This window comes from Rhipicephalus sanguineus, chromosome 9 (assembly GCF_013339695.2).
Source record: "Rhipicephalus sanguineus isolate Rsan-2018 chromosome 9, BIME_Rsan_1.4, whole genome shotgun sequence".
Lineage (NCBI taxonomy): Eukaryota > Metazoa > Arthropoda > Arachnida > Ixodida > Ixodidae > Rhipicephalus > Rhipicephalus sanguineus.
Window position 1 is genome coordinate 6,607,820 of NC_051184.2, and position 23,919 is coordinate 6,631,738.

The 23,919-nt window shown below is 45.9% G+C and overlaps 3 protein-coding genes across 5 annotated transcripts in view; 1 reads left to right on the forward strand and 2 right to left on the reverse strand.

The window, feature by feature from the left end:
* The window catches only part of LOC119404517 (uncharacterized), a 152,304-nt gene extending 130,208 nt beyond the window's left edge, over nucleotides 1-22,096 (reverse strand). The window contains 2 exon segments of the mRNA XM_049418906.1: nucleotides 1,404-1,440; nucleotides 21,923-22,096. Of these exon segments, the coding sequence (XP_049274863.1) occupies nucleotides 1,404-1,405 (2 nt within the window). The 5' untranslated portion in view covers nucleotides 1,406-1,440; nucleotides 21,923-22,096.
* The window catches only part of LOC119404522 (bifunctional arginine demethylase and lysyl-hydroxylase JMJD6), a 122,654-nt gene that overhangs the window by 75,360 nt on the left and 23,375 nt on the right, over nucleotides 1-23,919 (reverse strand). The gene's annotated exons all lie outside the window — the stretch shown is intronic.
* LOC119404521 (DNA repair and recombination protein RAD54-like) overlaps nucleotides 1-23,919 on the forward strand; it is a 114,357-nt gene that overhangs the window by 53,419 nt on the left and 37,019 nt on the right. The window lies entirely within an intron of this gene.

The following is a 23,919-nucleotide window of genomic DNA, read 5'->3' on the forward strand; positions in this document are numbered from 1 at the left end:
ACTGCCAAGAGTTTCATACGACTGAAATATGCATAACCAGATTGATAAGTAATAGCTAACCCTGGGTAGGTCTTTGATCGGTTTGCATTGAGATACGCTCCTCGAGTGCGCTCATAGTTGAACCCTCCGAGGGAACGTCCTCCAGGCCGTGGTGGGCGTAGTCCACCCGACTTCCTCTCGGGCCGGCCGCAGGCAGGGGCAGTGCCGGAACACTGGCCCATCCCCCTGGACAAGCCAGGAGCCTCACTTAACAACTTTCATTAACCATGGGCTTGCGAATAGCGATAAGCTATTCGAATAAACTACATAGCTGGTAAACTGCGAACCTTAAGATTCATCAAAATTCCGTGAAAATAACACCAGGGCAGGATCAACCATAGAAAGCCAACATGTAATGAAGCCGAGAAAAGCGTTATCATCCATTATTATAATCTTCAGCCTATTTTACGCCCACTGCAAGACAAACTTCTTAATTCCGTCACTAGCGGACGATATTTCTAATTTTTAGTTGAAAAGTAGTATTATAGACGAAGAAGAATGGATGAAAAAAAACAGGCATGGGAATTTCAGACGAATATTCAGTATTCGAATAGCATCAATGCGAGTTTAAATTATTCGAAATTTCGAAGTATTTGAAATGAACAAAGACCTATATTTGCCGGCATGTAACCCCCCTGTAAAGGCGGTTTCACTGCAGCATGGGTTGCTATGCCGTGAAACCACCAATAAAAAAAAAATCCGCACTGCCGCGAAGCCACACTTCAAGGTTAAATGTACACCTTCACGTCGATTAATTATTACTTTTTTTAAGTTTAAAAGCTTGTTATATGCCCTTATATGTGCTAAGTAAAGTAAATTTTAAAGCTTAACCTATATTACCGCTTGTAATTTGCACCGTATTTTGCTACTATTCAAAGTTAATTCCACTTCACGTTGAACAACAAAAAAAAAGACATTCATGCACGCCTAGATCGGATTCTTAAAAATATTGCGCAAGTTAGCTTGGTCAAGGCAAAAATGCTCTTTTTTTTTAATAATATGTGACATATACTATACGAACTATTTGATTCGAATTATTCGACCGAATCACTATTTGCTTCGAACCTCAAATTTACTTTTCATTGATACCTAGAAAACAACTTGCCACCAGTGGGATACCAACCCACAACCCTCGCATTACGTGTGCTGTGCGCTGGCAGTTCTGCTAGGGCATTTTCCCAACCACTACCTTGGTATTTCTGTTATGTTTAACTCAAGGAATGTTACACAGCGCCACTCGCCCAGGTTACACAGAGAGGACATTCCAACTCAATGGCCTGAGGCTCGACAGAATACTGCTGCAGCCATTGATTAGTTGGAGCAGGCAGAATAGTTCCGCTGAAGCGAGGATTATAAAAACTTACATTTGCAAGCGCCTCAACAGTGGTGTTCCAGAATGAACTGTAAGAGGAAAAATGAGTATAAGCTTTCGTTAATAAACCTGCACGTAAATCAACAGCACAAAAATGCATCAATCAATCAATCAATCATCTTTATTAAGTATTATACATGTAATGACCGGCCATTATTACACAGTAGGACCCCAGAGCCCTTTCAATGATTGTGGCGGGGGTCAATTTTTAAATGCAAGTGGTTAGTACAGAAATTACGTTTTTAATGAAGGAAATCAATATGTACTATATCGAATACTTTAAGGGGGAATGAAAAGAAACTAAGAGGGCTGAGGTTTGTTAAATGAAGGTTCACTGCCAAATGTATGAACTGTAGGGCATAACACAACATGAAAGTGAAAATAAACATTTGAAAGGAGATTCAAGAGGTAAGAGCCCAATAGTAAGGTAATTCTAAGATTAGCTCACTTTATTTTAACGTTAAAAGGAATCTGCAACACTTCCTCACATACTGAGTAGATTTGCTTAGTCACTACATAACACTGCCATAAAGATCTGATCCGAATATTTTTCATGGAGGGCTTAAAGTCAGGGGGCGAAGGGGTGCTTGGAAGGGAAGGGGGAGGGCTCCACCAAATTTTGTATTGATCAGCAATACATGCACACATACACAACTGCCTTCTCTCTCTCACACACACGCACACGCACACAGCAGCAGCAGCCCATGGGGGAAGTCCTCCCTTGACCATAGCTGGACCCACCTTAGTTAAGCACTGCATATTTCATGTAAACCCAGCCAACAGAAACGGTGATTTTTGTTCCCACATTTTTTTTAATATCCTCACACAGAAGCCAACGAACGCAAGTGATCCTACTCGCACAGCGCCACAGAAGCGAAACCGGAACTATACCACAATGATGATGCGGATGCCCACAGGGCGACGGGACCACGTGGTGACGAATACCAGCGCACCAACGCTGCCCTTAGAGATCACGGGCACTCGCGAATCTCGGAAGATCCTTAACGCATACTTTGACGTTCGCCCCAAACGCATTCCATGGTTACTGTGCCCATAGGCGTGCGCAGTGTTCACCATTAGTGGGAGGCCCTGTTTCAACCCAGCCCCCCCCCCCCCCTTTTCCCCCGTTGGTCGGCTCGAAAGAATACGAGCTCCGCAATGGATGCAAAAATTAAAATGAAGTGATGACGTTTCTCACAAAGGCCTGCCATTGGTCCCCGGCTTTCCGGGGTAATGTAGTAAACAGTTCTTTGAATGCAACGTCAGGGATCGCCATTATCGCCAAAAACATGCGTAGCCATAACTCTGCGCATTAAAAAATGACGTGAAAGGTCCGACTGATCGAGTAAAGGTGTATGGGGCAGAATTGGCGCTCCCCATTAGATCCGCATAGAACATCTCAAAGAAAGGCAGGCTGCGATCACGGAGGCCATATGCATATCGCTGAAATGAGGCCTAATGAGGTGGTGGTGCGATGTGAGCATCATCGCTGATCACAGCTTGCCATGGAACCTGTGTAATGATGACGCCGATGACGCATCAGTTGTAACATTATAGAGAAATCTCTATCACTTTCGCACGCTTCCAATGGTGGCGACGTCGGTCTCAGAAAACCGAAACTATGCACTCGCCGTGAGCTTGAAAGTGAACGCACGAATGACGAAAAATGGGACTGAGAGGAACAGAACTTGTGTCGTTTCCAAATGTCCACGGATGTGCAAAGCACCGCACCTCCCGTACAGGAGAACCCCGGGCCGCCACGAAGCGGACGGATAAGATGTAAAAAAAGTGGTAAAGGTAGCAACTTTGCGCAAACTGCATTTCGTTGTGTGTCTTCCGTATCGGTACAACACCCGGTCTTTGCCTATGTATTGCTCCCGTGGAAACAAATTCGAGCTATATCGCAACCTCTACAGTTTCTTGTAAACACACCTAATTATGGAATCCCCGCTATTGACGCATTCCTTCCACCCTATAGAGTGTCTGATTAGCGGCCTGCTGGATACATTTTCATTTTTACTTAGCGCGGTCGTATGACATCTTGCCACCTTCTCTTAATCCGATCTAGTTTCGTTGGTGTTCACGGCTGCTAAATCATTCAGTCCTTTTAATTAACGTAATTGCAGGAGAACCAAAGGAGATACTTCACTCGACCTCATACGTGCCAGACATATCCAAAGCACTGAAAGGGAAACAAGGTTATCAGCATACAGTCTGCACCGAAGTATAGCAGCTCTGTCCCACGAAGCAGCCGAAGCAGTGGCATAAATCATGGAGGAGGCACCTCTTTTGAGATTTATCTTCAAATATCATGTTTAAATCGCTTGACAATGAAGCATAGCGCCCTCTACGCAAAACCCAACTCTGAGATCTGAAGCCCTCCCAAAGAGCAGAAACGAAGGGCAAGATTGAAAGCTGCTTTTCGTTGCACGATCCTTCTGAAATACTACGGGTTGACAAACCGCAACTGGTTTATTATGCTGGGCTTTAAGATGCAAATTAAATAAAGAATCCCCGATAATCTACCGTCATCAGCATATGTCGACGATTTGGTGGAAGCCAAATCTACGTAATGTTTACAATGCTGAGTATAATGCAACAACCACAGGCTTTTTCCATAAAACCCGTATTATAACAGCCCATAAACTATACTATTATCGGCTGAGTTCTAGATTTAAATATGAAATGAGAAATATTAATTTAGATACCCTAGCACGTTTGGAAACAAATGAGCATTGCTATAAAACAAGACACAGAGAGCATTGGAATGTTGTCCACCCCGTTTGAATACTGGCATAGAGCTTTTGTGTTATTCTTTACCATCGTTGCTAAACCATCTTCAGTTAATTATGATTTGTTTGGATGTTTTAGCAAAACTTACATCGATGTTTGTAGAAGAAAGGTAATTTCGTTTATCGTGGCGTTGTATTGTATTGTATTGTATTTTTTTTCTATGCATTTTTTTCAGGCTGTTGTGTATTACTTTTATTGTGCACTGATAATATGTTTTGACTTGTTCATTGACTGTTTTTCTTTGCTGTTGGCCACACGCCATACATTACGGGCTGCGGACTAGTCAAGCCGCCTATAGGCAGCTTTTTTTTCCGTTGTCCTCCATCTGTAAAATACACGGTGGAAATAAGATTCGATAAAGACAATGAATGCGATTGCTCAACTATGATCTTGTTATTAAATAAAAGATAATGCTCATTTTTTAAATCCTATTTCAAAAGCGCAATTTTAATTTTTATAATTGGAAATAAACATTTATTTCTAAGAACAAAATGGCCGCCATGGTAAGATGTGTCCTCCCTCGTGGTTTTTCCGCATTTACGCCATTAAGCCGAAGACGCCCTTTCCCGAACGACGGAGGTGAGGCAACGCCAAACAACCCGTCTCGATATATGACGCGCGCAGATCCGGCAGCCACTCAACGCGCCCGTTAATTACTCGCCAATGGCCGAGTAGCAGCAGCGGATAATCACGCGGAGGACGGAGTCATCTCTCCTGGGATGCGCGAGATCGCCGGAGAAATAATAATTAGCGCGAGCGCGCCTGCTGCGAGCGCGTCTCCGTCGCGACCGGCTCCGAATCAACTGCATGAGCGCGCGGGAAAAAAAAAAAAAAAAAAAAAAAAAAACGAGACGCGAAAACAGTCCCGTCTCGTGTACGCGAACACCTCCAGGAGGAAGGTGCTGCCCGAAGTCGCGCTGCATGCCAACGATTTAATTACACTGGTGACGCGCCCGTCTCTTGACGCTTCTGCGTTGCCCTCGTCTGCGGGAAAGCTCGGGAATTCTGTCACATGAAACCCGGCGGCACGGAAGAAAAGTCAGCCGAAATCGGACTGACTTGATTGATTGATTGAATGTGATTTATTAATTCATTTACTCAGCGGTGCACCGCCTATGAAGTTCGCGGGGCTTTCACTCTATACAGAAGCGACACTTGAGGTATGAGGAACGTTGTATACACTAGATCTGTTACCGCACAAGCCTTAACCATTTCTTTAACGTTTTGCTTCTTTTCCACTACCGTCGAAAGATCCCTTTCACATATAAGTACTCTTCTTTTTTGTCCTCGAAATAACCAAATGGAATTGTATGCATAATTGTATCAATACTGTTTTGTCAAAATTATTTTCACTGTATATGCACTATTTGTCGTCCTCCCCTTGGACCACGTGTCCACAGCGTTAATAATAAATAATAAATAAATAAATAAATAAATAATAAATAATAAATAATAAATAAATAAATAAATAAATAGCCCACAGTCTTGCTTAATAATTTCCATTGTACTTTGCCCTCCATCTTGGGACAGAAAGGCCACGAGCATTACGTAAGTAACTTAACTGCGAAATTCAGCGGACGCATCTGTCAATTTTCTCCCATCTATATGCGCCGCTGGCGACGCAAAACTCGCAGCGTAGCCGACAACAAAGACGTGTCGCTGGGACAAATCAAGCCGCGGCCGCTGCGAACAGAGGCTGTCACAATGATGAAGAAGGGAGCTCTGTCTTTTGGCCCGTGTGCTTTCCGCAGAGCGAGAAAACAAGGACCACCAAGTGCGCGACACACACGCACGCACACACAGCAGCCGAGGGTAACACACACACACACCACACACACACACACACACACACACACCCACACACACACACACACACACACACACACACACACACACACACACACACACACACACACACACACACACACACACACACACACACACACACACAGCAGCCGAGGGTATCCGTGCAACAGCGTCGCTCTCTGCAGCTAGCTCGACTTTATTTTTCGTCGGGGAGCGCTCTTATTTTAAGGAGCCTGTCCCAATATAGTGCGCCACTTTCTCCTCTTCTTCAGGCTGGAAACCACCGCCCGCGTCGCGAGAGAACTCGGCCGAATCGCGCGACCTCGACACTAGGGCTCCGGTAGCGCACGATGATACTACCGCACCTCTTCGCACGTTAGCCGCGCGTCAGAATATCAAAGGCGTCGGAAGTCACGCATATACGGCGAACCTCTCCTGTACACCATTGCGCTATGTACCAGAAGGTACACAATGTACGTCAGCGATGCAGACAGGATTTTTTTTTTATGGAGATTGAAAAGCCCACCTACACCCGATACGTACGTGTACAGTCGTGAGCAATATGAAAGGGACACCGGAATTGCCTTTCAAAAAAACAGAGCGGCTAAACGCAGTTGGCCAGCTCAAATGTGTTCATAGCACTAAATGCTCGGGCGGAAATGTACCTCTCATTGCTCATTAATGTACGTCCTATCGTCTTTTTCTTTAATCGTGGCAGAAAGCGAGACCAGTTGTGAGAACGTACCACAATTTCGATTCCGTAGAAGTCGCATCGTGCATGTCTGATTGCACTAAATAAATGCATTTTCGCGACCATAACCAAGATGGTATTAAGACCTCCCGCTCTTACAACGCATATGCATTACCCACGACAGGCAGAGACAGAATTTCGAGTACAAGATTTCGAAATCCTTCTACACGACACTTGCTCCCACCATCTAAAACCCACAAATAAGAATAGGCCTGAAAAACTGTGCCAGAAAAGGTGGAAAATACAGGGATACCTCATTCCCACTCCGGGGGCATATCTGCACTGCAAGAGTTCACCAATGAGAACATCCATTTCGGTGTGAACTAAGTCGATACAGCCCGTAAGCAGGCGCTGACGATTGCCCCCCCCCCCCCTATATATGCAGCACGCTGAGCGCTTAGTGGACTGTGCCTTAGGGTCTGCCCCTGCGAAATTGCGCCGAATGACGGAACTGCTTCTTGCTATCAGGGGCGTAAGCAGAAATGTTTTTCGTGGGGGGGGGGGGGCACGTCCTTGATCTGAAGTGGGGGCCGGGCAGGCAGATGTGGTCGAGTGTCATTTTGGGCTCTGTATGCCATGGCACAAAAAAAAATTCGGGCGGGGGGGGGGTCACGGGCCCGGTGTGCCACCCCCTGGTTACGCCACTGCCTGCTAGAAGTGCAAACATACGAAAATTCCGCGTAGTTTAAACAAGGACGCCGTTATAGATGTAACGGGAGGTGCGCAGAGGCGACAGTTCTAACAAGCCACGCTCTGGGAAACGGCCAAGTCTCGGGAAGGAAGACTGCGTAAGATGCTCTGGCCCTGTAGCGAAAAGCGACAGCACAGCACGCGTTGCCAAAAAGGCGGCAACGAAGACCGATTCCGGTGACACCGCCCAACTTGGGGGCAAGCGCGTCAAAGAACCACATGGCTGTCAATGAAGGAAGTACGAGCAGACACGGACGCAAGAGAATGGAAACAGACAAACCCTTCTCGTGTGTCCTTGCCTGCATGACTTACTTTCTTCTGCAATAAATCCCCACCAGGGGCGTTGCCATAAATTTTTTTCGGGGTGGGAAGGGGAGTTCAATTACCCTTTCTGTATGTTCATGCGTGTGCTTGTTACGTGCGTGTATGTATATATACGCAAAATTAAAAAATTCGGCGGGGGGGGGGGGGAGTTGACACCCTCTCCCTTAGCTACGCCAACGATCCCTAGTTAGCTATACTTAACTGACACCCCTAATGATTTAAAAGGGGCGCCTTGTCTGGCTGCCCCCTCCCCCCTAATTATTTAGGAGGGGTTACAGTCGGACTTGTCCTGTCATTGTTAAGTGCAGGTATAGGGCTACGCAGGTTTGCGATAATGGCGGCAGAAGGCCCTTCATGTTGCATCCCAAGAACCGCCTACTTCTCACCTTTACCATCGGAAAGCCGGGGAACGAAGGTAGGCCATTGCAAGAAGCACATCATCGCTTCATTTTCATCTTTTCATGCGTCGCGAAGCTTGTTTTCTTTGGGACTCCAGTAACAAGAGACGGGGGGAGAGGGGGCTGCGGAAAAACTCGGCACCCCCTAACGAAGAACCCTGCGCACGCCTATGACAGCAATGACGACCTTCTTGTCGAAACATTGAGAACACCGAAATTCCTTGTTCGACGATTTTGTGATCACTTCAAGTCGCTATCTTTTCCTGACGTTTTGCCCTGTTTGGATCGACGTGACGCTACGATGCTGTGTCGGCTGTGGGTCGGTGTAGCGTTCATCAACTCATTCAGCTATCGCATTGGTATGGCGAATTCATCCATGTGGAATAACTGCAACTGTGTAGATACTATCGATCACCTCTTGTGCCGCTGTCCCTAATTTGAACAACATCGTCGGACTCTCCAGTGTGCCTCGAGGAGTTTCGATGATCGGCTTTTTACTGAAGGGAAGATCTTGAGAGACTGACCTCGCAGCTCATCAGCTCAGGAAGCCACACGAGCCCTCCTGTAGCTTTTGAGGGCAACAGATTTGCGCGACCGCCTGTGATACGCTGTACTGTGTGTGTGGTGGTGGTAGTGGTTCAAAAGGAGAAGGAAAAAAACGCCAGGCCTGCGATGAAACCGCAGCACAGTCACAGCGAAAGCTGGAAGAGCGGCGTTTCTGGAGCCCGTTGTAAGCTCTCTTGGGCTACAATACAAGTAGACTAGAAAGATACCCACTACGCCATAAATCACAATTTTTGTGAAGTTCGGAAGCACCTACTAAGCAATTATTCGTCATTCTGCGGAGAAGCGAGGCACCAGCTACACGTCTGTAAGGTTGGTTGGTTGGACCTTGTCAACTTGGCGCAACCCACTGTGGGGGATCGGCCATGAAACGGGCGGCACCGTATTTTTGAGATAAAATTGTTTTACATTTCAAATATGTTATAATAAGGATATGTAAGGAAAAAACTCACACTAATATTCAAGGCTAGAAAAACATTTAAAAAAATATATATATATATATATATATATATATATATATATAATATATATATATATATATAATATATATATATATATGCATGAATGAAAAATAAATTAAATTAAATAACCTAATAAGCAATTCGCTTGTCTCCCGTCATTATGTGCACTTTGTTGACGCGACGACTGATGACGATGAAGAATTATGCTCAGCCTTGTTGTTGTCGGTGGGGCTTTAAAACGGCCCACCAGTTTATGTAATTTTGCATTGGGTGACGCCCGGTCGCTATTTCCCTCTCCTCATGCTGTATAAACCTATGTTGTACGTGGGGAAGAGAGGGGTGGGCGAGAACTTTACTGAGACCCCGAAGAAATGGATCATGCGCTCATGGGCTTCCTTGGCAACCATCCAAGTGCACTTGCGAGAACCCACTACGCTATAAGAATTGTAATTTTTACTGAACCCCGAGGAAATGGATCTGCGCTTATAGGCTTCCTTGGCACCCAATACAGTGCACTTGTGAGGAACCCGCTATATGCTCTAAATCGTTCTAATTTTTGAGAAATAGGGCAGCAGGCACTGTGCCATTTTCTTCTTTTTATACGGAGATCCGTGGTACCTATAAAAGCATGTAAGGCATTATGCGCACTTTGTTGATGCTGTGCCTGATGACGACGAAGAATACGGCCGAGATCTTTGTAATGGGTTGGAAGCATTTCACACCTACTCGTTTGCGCAATTCGCATTGTGTGACGCCTCGTTACAGAATTCCGTTGTGCGACGCTGGTGCTTATTTTACTCTTCTCCACGCTATATTGCATATGCTAATGTGGTTCCTCCCGATGAAGCCTGTATAGGACCCTTTTTGCAAAGCAGTTTCAAAGCACCGGCATGGCTCAGAGGTTAATACTGGCTCCCACGCAGAGGGCCCGGTGTCGAACCTCGTTCCATCCTGGAATTTTTTCTATTTCGATCGATACTGGTTTACGGGACACCGGCGGCGGCGGCGGACAACTACGGCGCCAAAAACGCCGTGAAATGATCTCATAACAGCTTTCGCTGTAAAGGCACCTAATTTCTGCAGCCCAAAGGGAGCACGGCGCAGTGCCTTGTGTGTGTAGCGAAACGTTGTTCGCACTGATGGTTTTCTCTCTCTCTCTCTCTTTAACCACCTTATTCCCCTCCCCATGTGCAGGTAGCAACCTGACGTAGTCTAGTTAACCTCCCTGCTTTTCCTTGTATGCTTTCTCTCTCTTGTTTTGATTATCACCATAAGCAACACATATGAGTCGGCGTGCTATTGCATTTTCAACGCAACAGTACGCATGTCAGGTTAGGGCTATCGAGACCGTCGTTGAACGGGACGGGTCGGGTTCAAGCGGCTTATACGGGCGACACACGGCAGAGGCGCGCGCTTCGTTGGGAGCTCTATTTCTTTCAGCGCCGTATGCTTCGTTGTTTCTTCCGAGCGACGCGCGCTTTTTGCACGCGTTGCGTCTCGCTGCGCCGACGAGTGCGTCCCTCTCCACTCTCCGGCGCGGGTGACGTGCGCCGGTGACGTGTTACGCGGGCTATCTCTTCGGTTGGGGTTGCGTGCGCGTCCGTGGCGAGAACCCCCAGCAGGGCGCAGCCATAATATATATACAGGTGCGCTCACGCAAGACGGGACGGCTCATCTCCCCTTTCTGTTCTAAGCGCGATTCAAGGGTTGTGAGAGGTCGGCTCACAGATGGGATCTGAGTCGGCGTCGCAACCTCGAACAGAGGAGGGAGGGGGACAGAGTAAAACGTCTTTTTTACTGTTTGAATGGAGAAGAGACGTGGGAGAACCCCTAGTCCGGGGACCTTAGATGACTCCACCTCGAAGACATCGTCCTTTTTTTTTTTTTTGACAGGTGACGCCTCGTTGCACAGGGTCACGAGTGGAGTCGCGACGTGGCTTTTATAGCTCACAGATTTCATGGCGGCGTTGTACCCGAAAACCCGGCGGCGCCGCCAGCGTATACAGAAATGCGAGTCTCGAAGGCGCGCCGGTCACATGCGTTGTTTTGTACGCCCGTTTTCTGATAATTGATGCTCTCTCGATCGTGAGCTTCTCGGCGATCAGCCCTTTCTGATACGGCAATCTGATCTTTTATCGAGTGACTTGTCACTTCACGTTGCCGCATTTCATTGTTGCCCGGATGAACGCATGACCGTCGTTGTTGTCTGTATAGCAACTGAAGTTTTGCGTTGCTAAGCACGTGGACAAGGTCCAGTTCCGGGCATGGAGAAGAAAAAAAAAGTTAGGAGGTGAGCATTGCGCAATGGGATAGAAAGAAAGAAGAAAGAAGAAAGAAAGAAAGAAAGAAAGAAAGAAGAAGAAAGAAAGAAAGAAAGAAAGAAAGAAAGAACGAAAGAAAGAAAGAAGAAAGAAAGAAGAAAGAAAGAAGAAGAAAGAAAGAAGAAAGAAAAAAAAGTAGGCCAGGCACGCCCACGCCAGCTTTTCCCGATCGGAGAAGCGCACCCCCGAATTTTTTATTCTCTCTCTCCTTCCATGCACCAAGGCCGGAGGCGCGTTAGTGCATATAGGTTCTCGTTGGTCGCGTCATCTCCATATCAATCCATTTCTATTCACATCACCGCGCTCGCCTAGAAAGTTCCTCCAGGCACGCGGACAATGCGCCCACCGCTTCACGTTTGGCGTGATTTGGTTAGTAACAACTTTATTGATATTCCTGCGAGCTTTCGCCGACCGGGCCTCAATTTTTTCTTTTTTTTTTTCACAGGGGGAAACTTGGGAGGATAACAAGCTCGAGAAAAGGTTAAAGACCACGCAGCCCACAACGGAACGGAACACGATATAGGCGTAACATTAAGAGATCGGGGGACCACAGATGGGTCAGCGACAAACGGGGTTGCAGATGTCCTAGTCGACGTCAAGCGAAAGAAATGGACCTGGGTGGCCACGTAATGCGTAGAACAGACAACCGGTGGACAGTGAGAGCAGCAGAATGGTTGTTACCAAGGGTGGGAAAAGCAGTCAAGGACAGCAGAGAGTTAGATGGGTGACGATATGAAGAAGTTCACAGGGATAAACGGAATCGGCTCGCACAGGGTAGTTAGCGGTAAACTACTACAGTAGTTACCCCATCCCCTACGGGCCTGCCACGATCTCATTATCGCTATGCAGGCCCGTAGCCAGGATTTTTTTTCGGGGGGAAGGGCCACTTGCTGAACCTTGACTATTTGAGAAAAACACCTATTCTTGTTATTTATTAACCCCCCCCCCCCCCCCCCCCGGCTACGGGCCTGTCGCCATGAACCTTTCAAACTCTCACCAAAACTTAATCATTGCAAGGCAATCCGTCCATCCATGAGTCGAGCCAATGCTCGCAAGTGGTGCCTTTTTTCGTAAGCCATCACTCATTGGAATAACCACAAAACTTTGCTGTGTTCTACAGATGATTCCTCTCTAAATGTACCGTTGATTCATCCGGTATTAACGCGTTGATTCTTCGGTAAGCCACATCCAACCACACTTGTACGTAAAAAAAAATACTATTTAATGAATGGCTTGTAATCAATCACATTCCTGACGGATTGTAATTAATCGATATATTTTTTACTCGGTAGCGCTTACTGTAATTCAATTTCTTTTTAGTAATCAGTTTATGTATTTCTTACTTCAATTACGATGAGTATTTCGAGTAAGTAAAAAAGAAAAAGGGCCGGCTCGATAGGCAAGTAATCGACAAAATAAAGGAAAAAAAAACTGGTTGCGAAGCCACCTTCAAGTCCTAGCATCCATCTCGTCGTGACATGATACAGCGCTTCCACGGCGTCTGCTCGTGTAGCGTAATTAATTTTTTTTTTTCGATAGACATGGACCATACAGCATTCTAAATGAGCCGAAGACTACTGCATGCCTAGAAAGTTTCATGAATATTTTACTGGACCGCCACAGTGTCCCTGAGTTACGGCAAAAAAAAAAAAAGTACTGATATCTATGATGGGTGTGTCCAGATAAGATCGAACACGAGGTCCCGGTCACCATTCCCGATATTGATGAAATTTACTGCAGGTCTAGGCATTACACCCAGAACAATGGTTTCGCAGTTGGTTTTGCGAAAAAAAATTTCTTCGCCTGAAAAAAAAATATACAAATTTTGGCCGCAAAAAAACCCTTTTCCGCCAATTTCGCGATTTCTGAATTTTGAGCGCACCTAGAGGAAAAACTGTGGATTTCTTCGTCACAATATTTATTCCCCTTAAAGAACAAGTGAAATACGATCTTATGAGTCTTTTATTTTCCTTGCTTGTCAAAGCACTTTTGAAGAAAAAAATCACAAACTTGGCAAATCGCACAAAATACCTTTATTTCAGGAATTTATTGCTGCATGCAAGTTAAAGTGAGGATAATAAAACTCGGTACATATTAACTTTGATACTTTCGCTCTCTTTTAAAATAATTTGCTTGGTTTTATCGCGTTCTGTTTCACTTGATAAGTGGGCTGAAACGTAAGTGATTTACCAAAAACGCCGAACTTTGAAAATGATTTTCTCAAAAAGGCCATTTTTAATTTTTTTTTTAAATCCCTCTGATTGAAGTCAAGGACGTCATCTAAAATTCTGCAGAAAAAGACGTTGCATTATTTTGGTTGCTAACAAGTTATAGTGCGTCGAATGTGACCATACCAGCCTAGCGGCCGCGTCGTTCGTTATGTGCTGAAACTCGGATATAAGTTGCTAAAAATACTTGTACGTGACTTAATCACAAATCAGTAGCTCCACACCAACAAATGCGCAGCCAGGTGTCATGGTTCAGCAAGCTTTGTCTTGCGATGAGCCGCTTGAGGAGCCCGCAGCAGCGGCCGCTCGATGCTGCGGGCACTCACATTACATGAGTGCCACTTCGACTGCGGATGAGCGCCGCTTGCGCGCCAAACTACGCTCAGAGGACAAACGAGAGAAGGAATGCATCACTGTGAAAGTTAAAGGCCGTTAAGTGCCAACAAATGTCATAATATGCAACGAAAACTCTGCCGGCAATTTCCCGGTGAGCGCCTTCATTACAGCACGCATGCATTTTTTTCCCTGCTGTTATGCGCGAAGCCGCAAAATATCGTGTAAACGCTCGACTTGCGTTGGATATTCTATCTGTGGACGCACAACAATACAGCATTGTAAAAGCGGTTCTTTAATGAAGCAAAGGACTTGGACACACTTCTTTTCACAGCCGGCTGACAAGTGTTCTGGCACGAGATGAACAACTGCAGTTTGAGTTGTTCGACCATCGGAAGCACGTATGACAGTTTTCTTTAGATGTCAATGGCTTTCTTTTGTGTCATATGTTGCTCATAGAATGAAACCTAATTATCTTTAGGCCATCAGAAGAGAGAAAGCAACACATGAGCGCACTACTTGGAGGCGCTCACTGGGAAATTGCCGGCAGAAGTTTTCGTTGCATACTATGGACATTTGTTACGCATTAACAGCCTTTAACTTCACAGGTATGATGCATTACGTTCTCTCGTTCGTCCTCTGAGCGGTAGTTTGGCGCGCAAGCGGAGCTTATCCGCATTCGAAGCGTGCACTCACTGGGGGGTAAAGTGAGCGCCCGCAGATGGAACGGCCGCTGCTGCGCGGGTTTGTCAAGCGGCTGATCGCAAGGACTAAGCTTGCTGAACCATGACACCTGGCGGCGCATTTGTTGGCCGTGGAGCTGCTGATTTGTGATTAAGTCACGTCCAAGTTATTTTAGCAACTTATATCCGAGTTCCACCACATAACGAACGACGCGGCCGCTAGGCTGCCATGGTCACATTTGACGCACTATAACTTGTTAGCAACCAAAATAATGCAACGTTTTTTTCTGCAGAATTGTAGATGACGTCCTTGACTTCAATCAGAGAGATTTAAAAAAAATTAAAAATGGCCTTTTTGAGAAAATCATTTTCAAAGTTCGGCGGTTTTTGGTAAATCACTTACGTTTCAGCCCACTTATCAAGTGAAACAGAAGGCGATAAAACCAAGCAAATTATTTTAAAGAGAGCGTAGAGTATCAAGTTAATATGTACCGAGTTTTATTATCCTCACTTTAACTTGTATGCAGCAATAAATTCCCGAAATAAAGGTATTTTGTGCGATTTGCCAAGTTTGTGATTTTTTTCTTCAAAAGTGCTTCGACAAGCAAGGGACATAAAGACTCATAAGATTGTATTCACTTGTTCTTTAAGGGGAATAAATATTGTGACGAAGAAGTGCACCGTTTTTTCCCTAGGTGCGCTCAAAATTAAGAAATCGCAAAATTGGCGGAAAAGTGTTTTTTGCGGCCAAATTTGTATATTTTTTTCAGGCGAAAAAACTTTTTCTTCGCAATACTAACTGCGAAACCATTGTTCTGGGTTTAATGCCTAGACCTACCAGTAAATTTCATCAAAATCGGGAATGGTGACCGGGACCTCGTGTTCGATCTTATCTGGACCACCCTGATGTCACATGACGCACACTAATGCTGTGGTTTCGGCGAGAAATACTAATTAAGTGGAACACTTGAGTTTCTTTAAATAGTCATCCTATTACGCGAAGTTAACGCGTACATATCTGTTTACGCCGTTCGTTATTTCTTTTTTTTTTACTTCGGTCCAGTGGTGGCAAAGGGCGCTTTCGATATATACATATTATAATAGCCGTGGGACCGGCCTTCTGACGAAGGCCGGTCCCGCGGCCGAAACGTAAAGAAACCATTCGTTTATCGACGTGTGTCTTCTTTTTATTCATACTATTTACCGGCGTCCAAGAAGTTATTCTCTGCAAATATATATATATATAATATTAATATTATATATATATATATATATATATATATATATATATAATATATATATATATTATATATATATATATATATATATAATATATATATATATAAATTCTGAGGCATTGACGCGCGAAGAGCACGATATCATTAATGGCACGCCTACGGGGAACCTCCTAATTAACTTTGACCTCTTGGGCCTCTTTTATCAGAATCAGTTTAGTCGTGTTAATAAACCGTGATAATACATGATGTGTATATACAGAAGGACGTCCCGTACTTGGAAACTGAAATGGAACCTCCTCTGCGTGGTTACAAGTATTGAAACAAACAAAATGCAAAATAACTAAAAAGCATAGGAATAAAGAATAACAGTGAGAACTACAAAGAAAATTTTTCAAAGCATGAACAAAAATGCGGCAAGCAAATGGAAAGGCACATAAGTGATCACACAGAAACAAACAAAAAAAAGACTACAGCGGTGCGCATATCAAACCTAAGTACACGCTAGTTTTTTTGCAATTATCAGATACTTTAATTCCTTGTCATTATGACGACTTGCTAGAAAGTGCACAGTACATGATCCTTCCGCTCTGACTGGCTTCCAGCGCAATCTCCACGCTCGGAAAAACTGGGCACAAATTTCCGACACTCAAAGGCGTCAGTTATGATGGGGACGGGGAAAGAGGCGGGGGGGGGGGGGGAATCCGAGCTCGTCCACATAGGGAGGAAGAGGTTTGCAATTGTTCGAGGCATTAGTACAATTCTTGGAGGAATAAAAAAAAAAATATTGCAATATACTAAATCGGATAAAAATGACTCGTTAATTATCAACAGGCACTCTGGTTACATTTTCGCGTGTGTTTATGTCTATACAGCATTTGTTATGAGAAAATGACAGTTGTATTTAGACAGCGGCATTACAACTACTACTATGATAACTACTACCAGTAGCGTAGCCAGACATTTTTTTCGGGGGGGGGGGGGGGGTTCAACCATACATTATGTATGTTCGTGCGTGCGTTTGTATGTGAGCGTGTATATATCCGCATGCAGAATCGAACAGTTTCGGGGGGGGGGGAGGAGGTTGAAACCCCAAGCCCCCCTCCCCTGACTACGCCAGTAACTACTACTACTACTACTACTACTACTACTACTACGCAGGGTAGACTAAGACACCTTCGCTGTAAAAAACGGGGCCTCTCTCTATATATCCACTCCAGTCCGGCACATTGATTTACTGTTCTGTTCAGCGTGCTCCCCTTAACGCCGACATCATCGGAGACGGCGCGTGACCCGGCCGCATTGACTGTCAGGCTGTCCAGCCGAGCTCCTACTAGGGCTCGCAAATCGCATTAGCTACGCGGGTCTCGTTTTCGCGCTACGGGAACGCGAGCGGTGAACGTGAAACTACCCGCGGCAACCTCCTTCCACTCTCGGTCGAGGAACACGCCGACGGCGCTACAAACGACGCGGTCACGCTCGACCTGTGTCGCCCATCTTGCGATGTCGTCCTGCCTCGTTTCTCGCTCTCTTCTTGTAGTACGTCCTCCGTGAGAGTCAAGTGCCCCCGCATCCTCACTAGAAAACGGTGCAGCGTGTGAAAGCAGCCAAGTGCGCAAACGCGACGGCTACTCCTCAAGCGCCCGCTAAGCGCGTAATACATGAGAAAAACAGAAAGAGATAGAGAGAAACAATAAATAATGGATTTGAGCGATGAAACAGCGCTAGAACAAGACGAACACGAGAGGACACAAACACGGCGCTGTCCTTTCTTCTTCATCTTGTTCAAATTTAGTATGTATATCAACCAGCCCAATTCGAGACGCGAAAACAATAAACAAACAAACAATAAACAAACGTACCAAAACCACGATAATCATTACAAGAGACGCCGTAGTTCTTTCGTGCACCTAAACCTGAGTACCACCGGACTCTAGCATTTCGCCTCCATCGAAATGCGGCAGCAACAAGCGGGATTCGATCCCGCGACCTTCGGGTCAGCAGTGAAGCACCATAACCACCAGTACGCAGCGGCGGGCACGAGAAATAATAAATTGTACATATATTATTGGAAGTATGGTTGGTTGACGGCTGGTTGATGGGGTTCAACGTCCCAAAGCGACTCGGGCTATGAAGAGACGCCGTAGTGGAGGGCTCCCGGTAACTTAGACCACCACAGGTTCTTAGCGTGCAGTGACATCGCTCGGCACACAGGCCTCTAGCATTTTGACTCAATCGAAACTCGACCGCCGCAGCCGGTATCCAAAACCGCGTCTTTCGGGTCAGTAGCCCAGCACCGTAAGCACTGAGCCAATGCGGCAACATATCGAAGCTTGTATAGATTTCTCGCAGATTGCTCAATTACGTTGAGCACTAGTTAGCGCTATACTGATTGATGCTGTGGCGAGTAAGTATACGTGTACCGGTAATGTGCGAGTGAAAACGGTACTTTAATTCGGTCAGGGCTATCAGGCATCACCGTTTGCCGTAACAGAAGAGGCCCTGAAAGGAGTTGTCTTCAAATACAGAAACCTTGCGCGAAAATACACACCGACTCTTCGTGGATCACGAAAAGCGTATAGAGGGGGGTGCACCTGAGCAAAATAAGTGTTAGACAGGGCGTGCCCAGGGAGTCAGCGTTAATTTAATGTTGCTCATAGACTCGAAAAGTTGATCACGGACGAGATGGAACAAAAACGACGGTTTAGCGGGCAGTTTGCACATATCGTGCAACGTCGCCTGAAAATGCGTTTCAAAAGAACGGAAAGGCTGCCAAAAGGGTTAATATAAGCGTGACCTTTTGTACTGCATGCGCGTGCTACCTTGGTAACCCTCTCTCTTCAGTAAAGATTTCGTCATAGCGCAAGAACACACACACAGAGGGGGTGGTAGAGTTACTGTATGTAGAGTTACTGTATATGCTACCTTTAGGTAGCAGAGTTGCGCATCTGTCTTCCAAGGCCGCTAGCAACCATGCATTGCGGACAAGCTGCCGCTTGGGCCAATTTTTTTATTTCTCGACGCCGCCGCTGCAGCGAACTGAATTAACACTAGCCATCGACAGCCAATGTTTATCGCCGGTCTTCGACACGCCAGACAGGTTAATCGGCGACACAGTAGGCATGTCGCCTGCAAAAACGAAGTGCGACTTTGCCGCATAGCTGTGGTTGCTAGCCGGACCTATGCGCTACTCTACTACGTAAAGGTAGCATATACAGTGACTCTAACTGTATGGTTTCCTCTTTAGCAGGGGCGTAGCCAAGGGGGGGGGGGATTGGGGGGGGTCCAAACCCCCCGAAATTTTTCAATTTTGCTTGTGTATATATACACGCACACATACAAACGCACGCACGCACATACATGAAGTATGGTTGAACCCCCCCCCCCCCCGAAAAAAATTCCTGGCTACGCCCCTGCCTCTTTAGGGAGCATACAACTGTAGGGGTGGGATAGGCAGCGGCCCCTTATAATTCCCTTCATAAACGGCAGGTAAAACGGCAGATTACCAATAAGTTAAAAACTATAAGTATAGTTAGTATTTAGGAGGTTTATGAAAGAAAATGACAGCCTTAGCGTTGAAGCCATGCGGCGTAAAGAAATGTACGCCGTTAGATATGCGTGTGTTTTCTTAGAGTGGTCATGGCAGATGATGGGATCACGTGGGGGAGATTGATGAGAAGCTTGCGGGTGTAAAGTCGCCTCGAGGCCGGTCTGTACCGCAGGGACCCTTCCGCGGATCCAAAACAGTTACTGCGGGCCCACATATACTTTCGAGCAACCACTTTTAGTGAGATGTATATAGGTCAGTTGAATTCAGTACACTCTATAGAATGCACTATTAGATCCCGTGTATCGTGATACTCAATGCCACCCGGCGAGGTGTACACACACAGAACTATATCAAAACTATAGCTACTATATTTGCGAATTGTAGCAATTCGGCTGAAAATATCGTTTCCCTCTGGCATACCAAAACATAACCACCATATAGTTTCCCTGGTTGAAACCAACTGGACTGAAAATGATTCGCTACTTTCGTGAACTTTTCAGATCGAGTTCCTGAAAATTTTCAGGTCTTCCACAGCCACGCAGTGTCAGTGCGTTTAAGTAAACTTGAAGCTCTGTTATCAGGAGAAAAGACGGAACAAAAGCAAATACGATGCGTGAGATACTTATGACGTGATATCATCGCCCTAACCAAAAACGACGATGAGTATCCGGCCATTTCATTTTACCGAAACTTTCGCAACAGCTGTCTACAACGAACGGGACAGATATTCTGCATCGAATGTCTATTCTAAAAAAGCGCAGTTAAGGAATCGCCGCTTTTCGGTGTTAACTGATTGTTTGGGACTTCAGGTTTTATACTGGTGTCATGAGCACGTGCGATCGACCACCGACCTCAATCGAATTTCACGACCGTGATTGGCTCCCTTCCGCATCATGCGCACACAAGTACGATCTCGATCAAGAAACTCGATCCCGATCGAGCTCGATTGCGATCGAAATTCGTGTCCTCTTGTCGAAACCGACAAGAGGACTTGTCTTTCTTGTGGCTGCAACTGACACCCCCGCGGTGTTCACGAATTTCTCATGTCTTCAAGCTTTTATCTTCCCCTGAACTTCTGCCTTTCTTTTAATCCTTTTTCATTGTCACACTTCGTGCGAAGTAGCTACTTTAGCGATTCATTAGTCTCATAAGCAAGGGGTTCCAAATTAGCGCAATTTGCCATTGCCGCGAGTTCACGCATTCAAGCATTTATTGTTAGACGCGAGTTCACACATTTACTGTTGGCCTCAGTCTCCGCCAGTCTCCCAATCTTACGCTACGGTAAACACAACAATTTAAAAAAAAGCGTCTGCGCAAAGTGGGGTTCCTTTGGCCCAGCGCACGAAACTACGAAAGCTAAACCGCGAGGGTGGCCAGTTGGCGAAAGATACAGCATCCAGGCGCACTCGACGATAGGAAAAAGCCACGGCTTGGGGGCGAAGCTCAGCGTCAAACCCGATACCACGCCAGATGCGCCAAGCAGGCATACGCGCGACAAATGACAACACGTCGCGATTGACGCCGACGGACACCCGAGAAGAACGCTGGACGCGTCTCTCCGCTAGCATCACCGCGCTTTGCCAGCTCCGTGGATGCGGCGCCACTTTGGATAGCTGCCTCCCATTGAAGTTAAATATACATGAACTGAGCAGAAGAAGTGCCAAAACGACCGGGCCCCAGCGCGGTGGAAACCGAGCGGAGCAGCAGCAAAATACGGGTGACCGCGAAAACGCGAAGCGCACAAACAACAACACTCGCGCGCTAAGCGAAAGAGACTGCGACACTTACAGCTGGCCGGATGGTATATAGCCGAAGCGCAGAGCGAAGAAAATAGACAAAAATATTAACGAGAAGCCGTGCTCCTCCTCATATGATCCTTCTTCGCCGAGCTCAGTTTTGAAGGGCGCTTATGAGCGGTGCCCCAAATATAGGCGCTTGAAATTACCTCCTTTTGACGAGCTCGGTGGGGGAACCTCTTAAAGTCGCAGTGAAGGGGAGAAAAAAAAACAAAACAAAAAAAAGGCTAGACGAAAAGTCATTCCTTTTTTTTTTATATAATTAGCTCGGCAAGTGCGTTCGTTCATGTACGAGCTGAACCGAAAAACGGCACTGCTCGGGGGCTTCTAGAGATACGTTATTATTATATTTTTTTTCCGCGTAATGCTTATGGGTAACAAGATGAAGAGACCTCCGGATATGTTCTGTTTCCTGACTTTGGGTAGTTCGGTATACAAGAAAGGAGAATCGCAGAAAAACGCGGCGTAGACACCCGAACGTACGGACTGGCTCTCCGTGTGAACGCGGGAGCAATCTCCAGAGACGTCCGAGTAAAAAAAAAAATGTCACTTAAAGTGAAACGGAAAAATGTTCTCACCGATGAAGGCCTTTGAATGTCCCTGTCCACTCCTTCAGCTGGCCGGTCGTTCGCGCATATTTGCACCTTTATCTCTGTGGTATTGCGGCAGCTTCCTCGGCTGTTCACTGTCACCCTTCTCAACTTCACCTTCTCAGCTCCTCCGTGCGCAACGCGACGGCTGCCATGACGGAATAAACCGGAAAGACATCACGCACGCACGCTACACCGGAAGTCGTTGCGCCGCTTTTTGCGCCCTCTACAGTCAGCTCAAATCGTATAAAAATGTGGTCAGATCAGCGCAAAATCTAAATACGCCATCTCAGTACCTCAAAACATAGAAAATGCAAAAGCCTTTACAGCGTCGAGGGATCTGACTTGGGTCTAAAATAAAGGAAGAAAAAAAAGGTGATCGCGCCAAATTTGAATTTTAAATTAGCGGTGCGTTATTTCCAAACGAACAATCCAATGAGGTATGGTGGACGAATGTACATTTGGAGTGGTTATTGGCATGTAAAGAAAACTGGCGCCGTTTTCCTGCACGCGTCCGCAGGCCTGGGACCTCCATCAACCTGTCGCAAAATGTGTGACAAGTTTTTTTTTTCCCGGGTCGGATGGGTTGTCGCATACGACCGGTTAAGTCCGGTACTAAGGGCAATCGCAATTTGACTATCTGTCTGTCAAAAGTGACTCTAAGGGGCGGCTCCAGGATCATTTTACCAGGGGTGGGGACACCCACAACAATCATTCAAGGTGCAGAAAGGCTGGGAACTTATGTGTTGTGTTTAGACTAGGGGGGTACATGCGAAGATTATGGCGGGGTGTCGACTCCTCCCCCGTGCCGCCCTAGTGGCAACTATGACGTATTTCGACACTTCCTTTTTATACATTGGGAACCGCGAATGGGTGGACACAATCAAGAAAGTTCTGCTTCTTCCAAGCAAGAGGAATTTTGTTAGCACGGACATCATAATGTAGCGGACTGTCATCACCTGTAGAGCAACCACTACAGAAGAACTTACAACTTCAAGAACTTTTCTTTCACAAGCCTTTTTATCAAACACGACGCTAGAACCTCTGTAGACAAATAGTTTATATTCCACATATATCACTTTCCTTCCCTTCTGTTATGGATTACATTGACCCCCCCCCCCCTTTTTTTTTGCATTCTAGTTGCCTGTTGCATCACGTAGCGCATTTTGAAAGTCTATCCGGGGGTGCAATCCTGGACACTGTCAAGTTCTGCCATATTGTCAAATTTCATAATGCCGGCACTTTAGGCCAATCAGAGAGGCTGTAGCAGCCCTCTAGGCCAATCATAGTTGACCAATGGCAGAAATTGACAACATGGCCGAATTTGACAATGTCCAGGATGGCACCGCAAGAAGGTTAGTGACCACAGGGAGAAAATCGAGGTCATAAAAATCCTGTTCAGACACATACAGTTCTGCTGCCCAATTTTTCGAAACAATATACGAGCAGCGAGCCTTATGTGCCCCACTGATGATGAAGAGTTGCTACTTTGTTGTTACTCTCTACCAGCTGCTGTATTGGACTAATTCTGTGGCGTGTGTACTATCATTTGTTAGATAATGCTTCAACTTTGTCGCCAGTTTGTGTTTATACACAATGCTTGTCTCTTGCACAGTTTTGCAATTTTTTCCACTACTTATATGTGTCTTTACTGAAATAAAACCTTAGCTAGGAAGTCAGCGCTAGTCCAACTTGCCTCCCTTTGTCCATTCGTGTTTTTCCCGTGTGGTAATTTTTCCTTCACATTGGGAAATCGCACTGTGGTAGAGAAACCTCCGGGTGTTAAACCTATCTCCACTTTTACGAGACTGTCAATACGCACAGTGAACAAGCAATGATAATTGAATTCTAGGTTTTACGTTCCGAAAACACAATACGATAATCAGGCACGCCGTAGTGGGGGACTCCACACTAATTTTGACCATTGGGCTTGTGTAACATGCAGCTACATCTAAGTACATGGTTCTTCTTGCATTTCGCTCCCA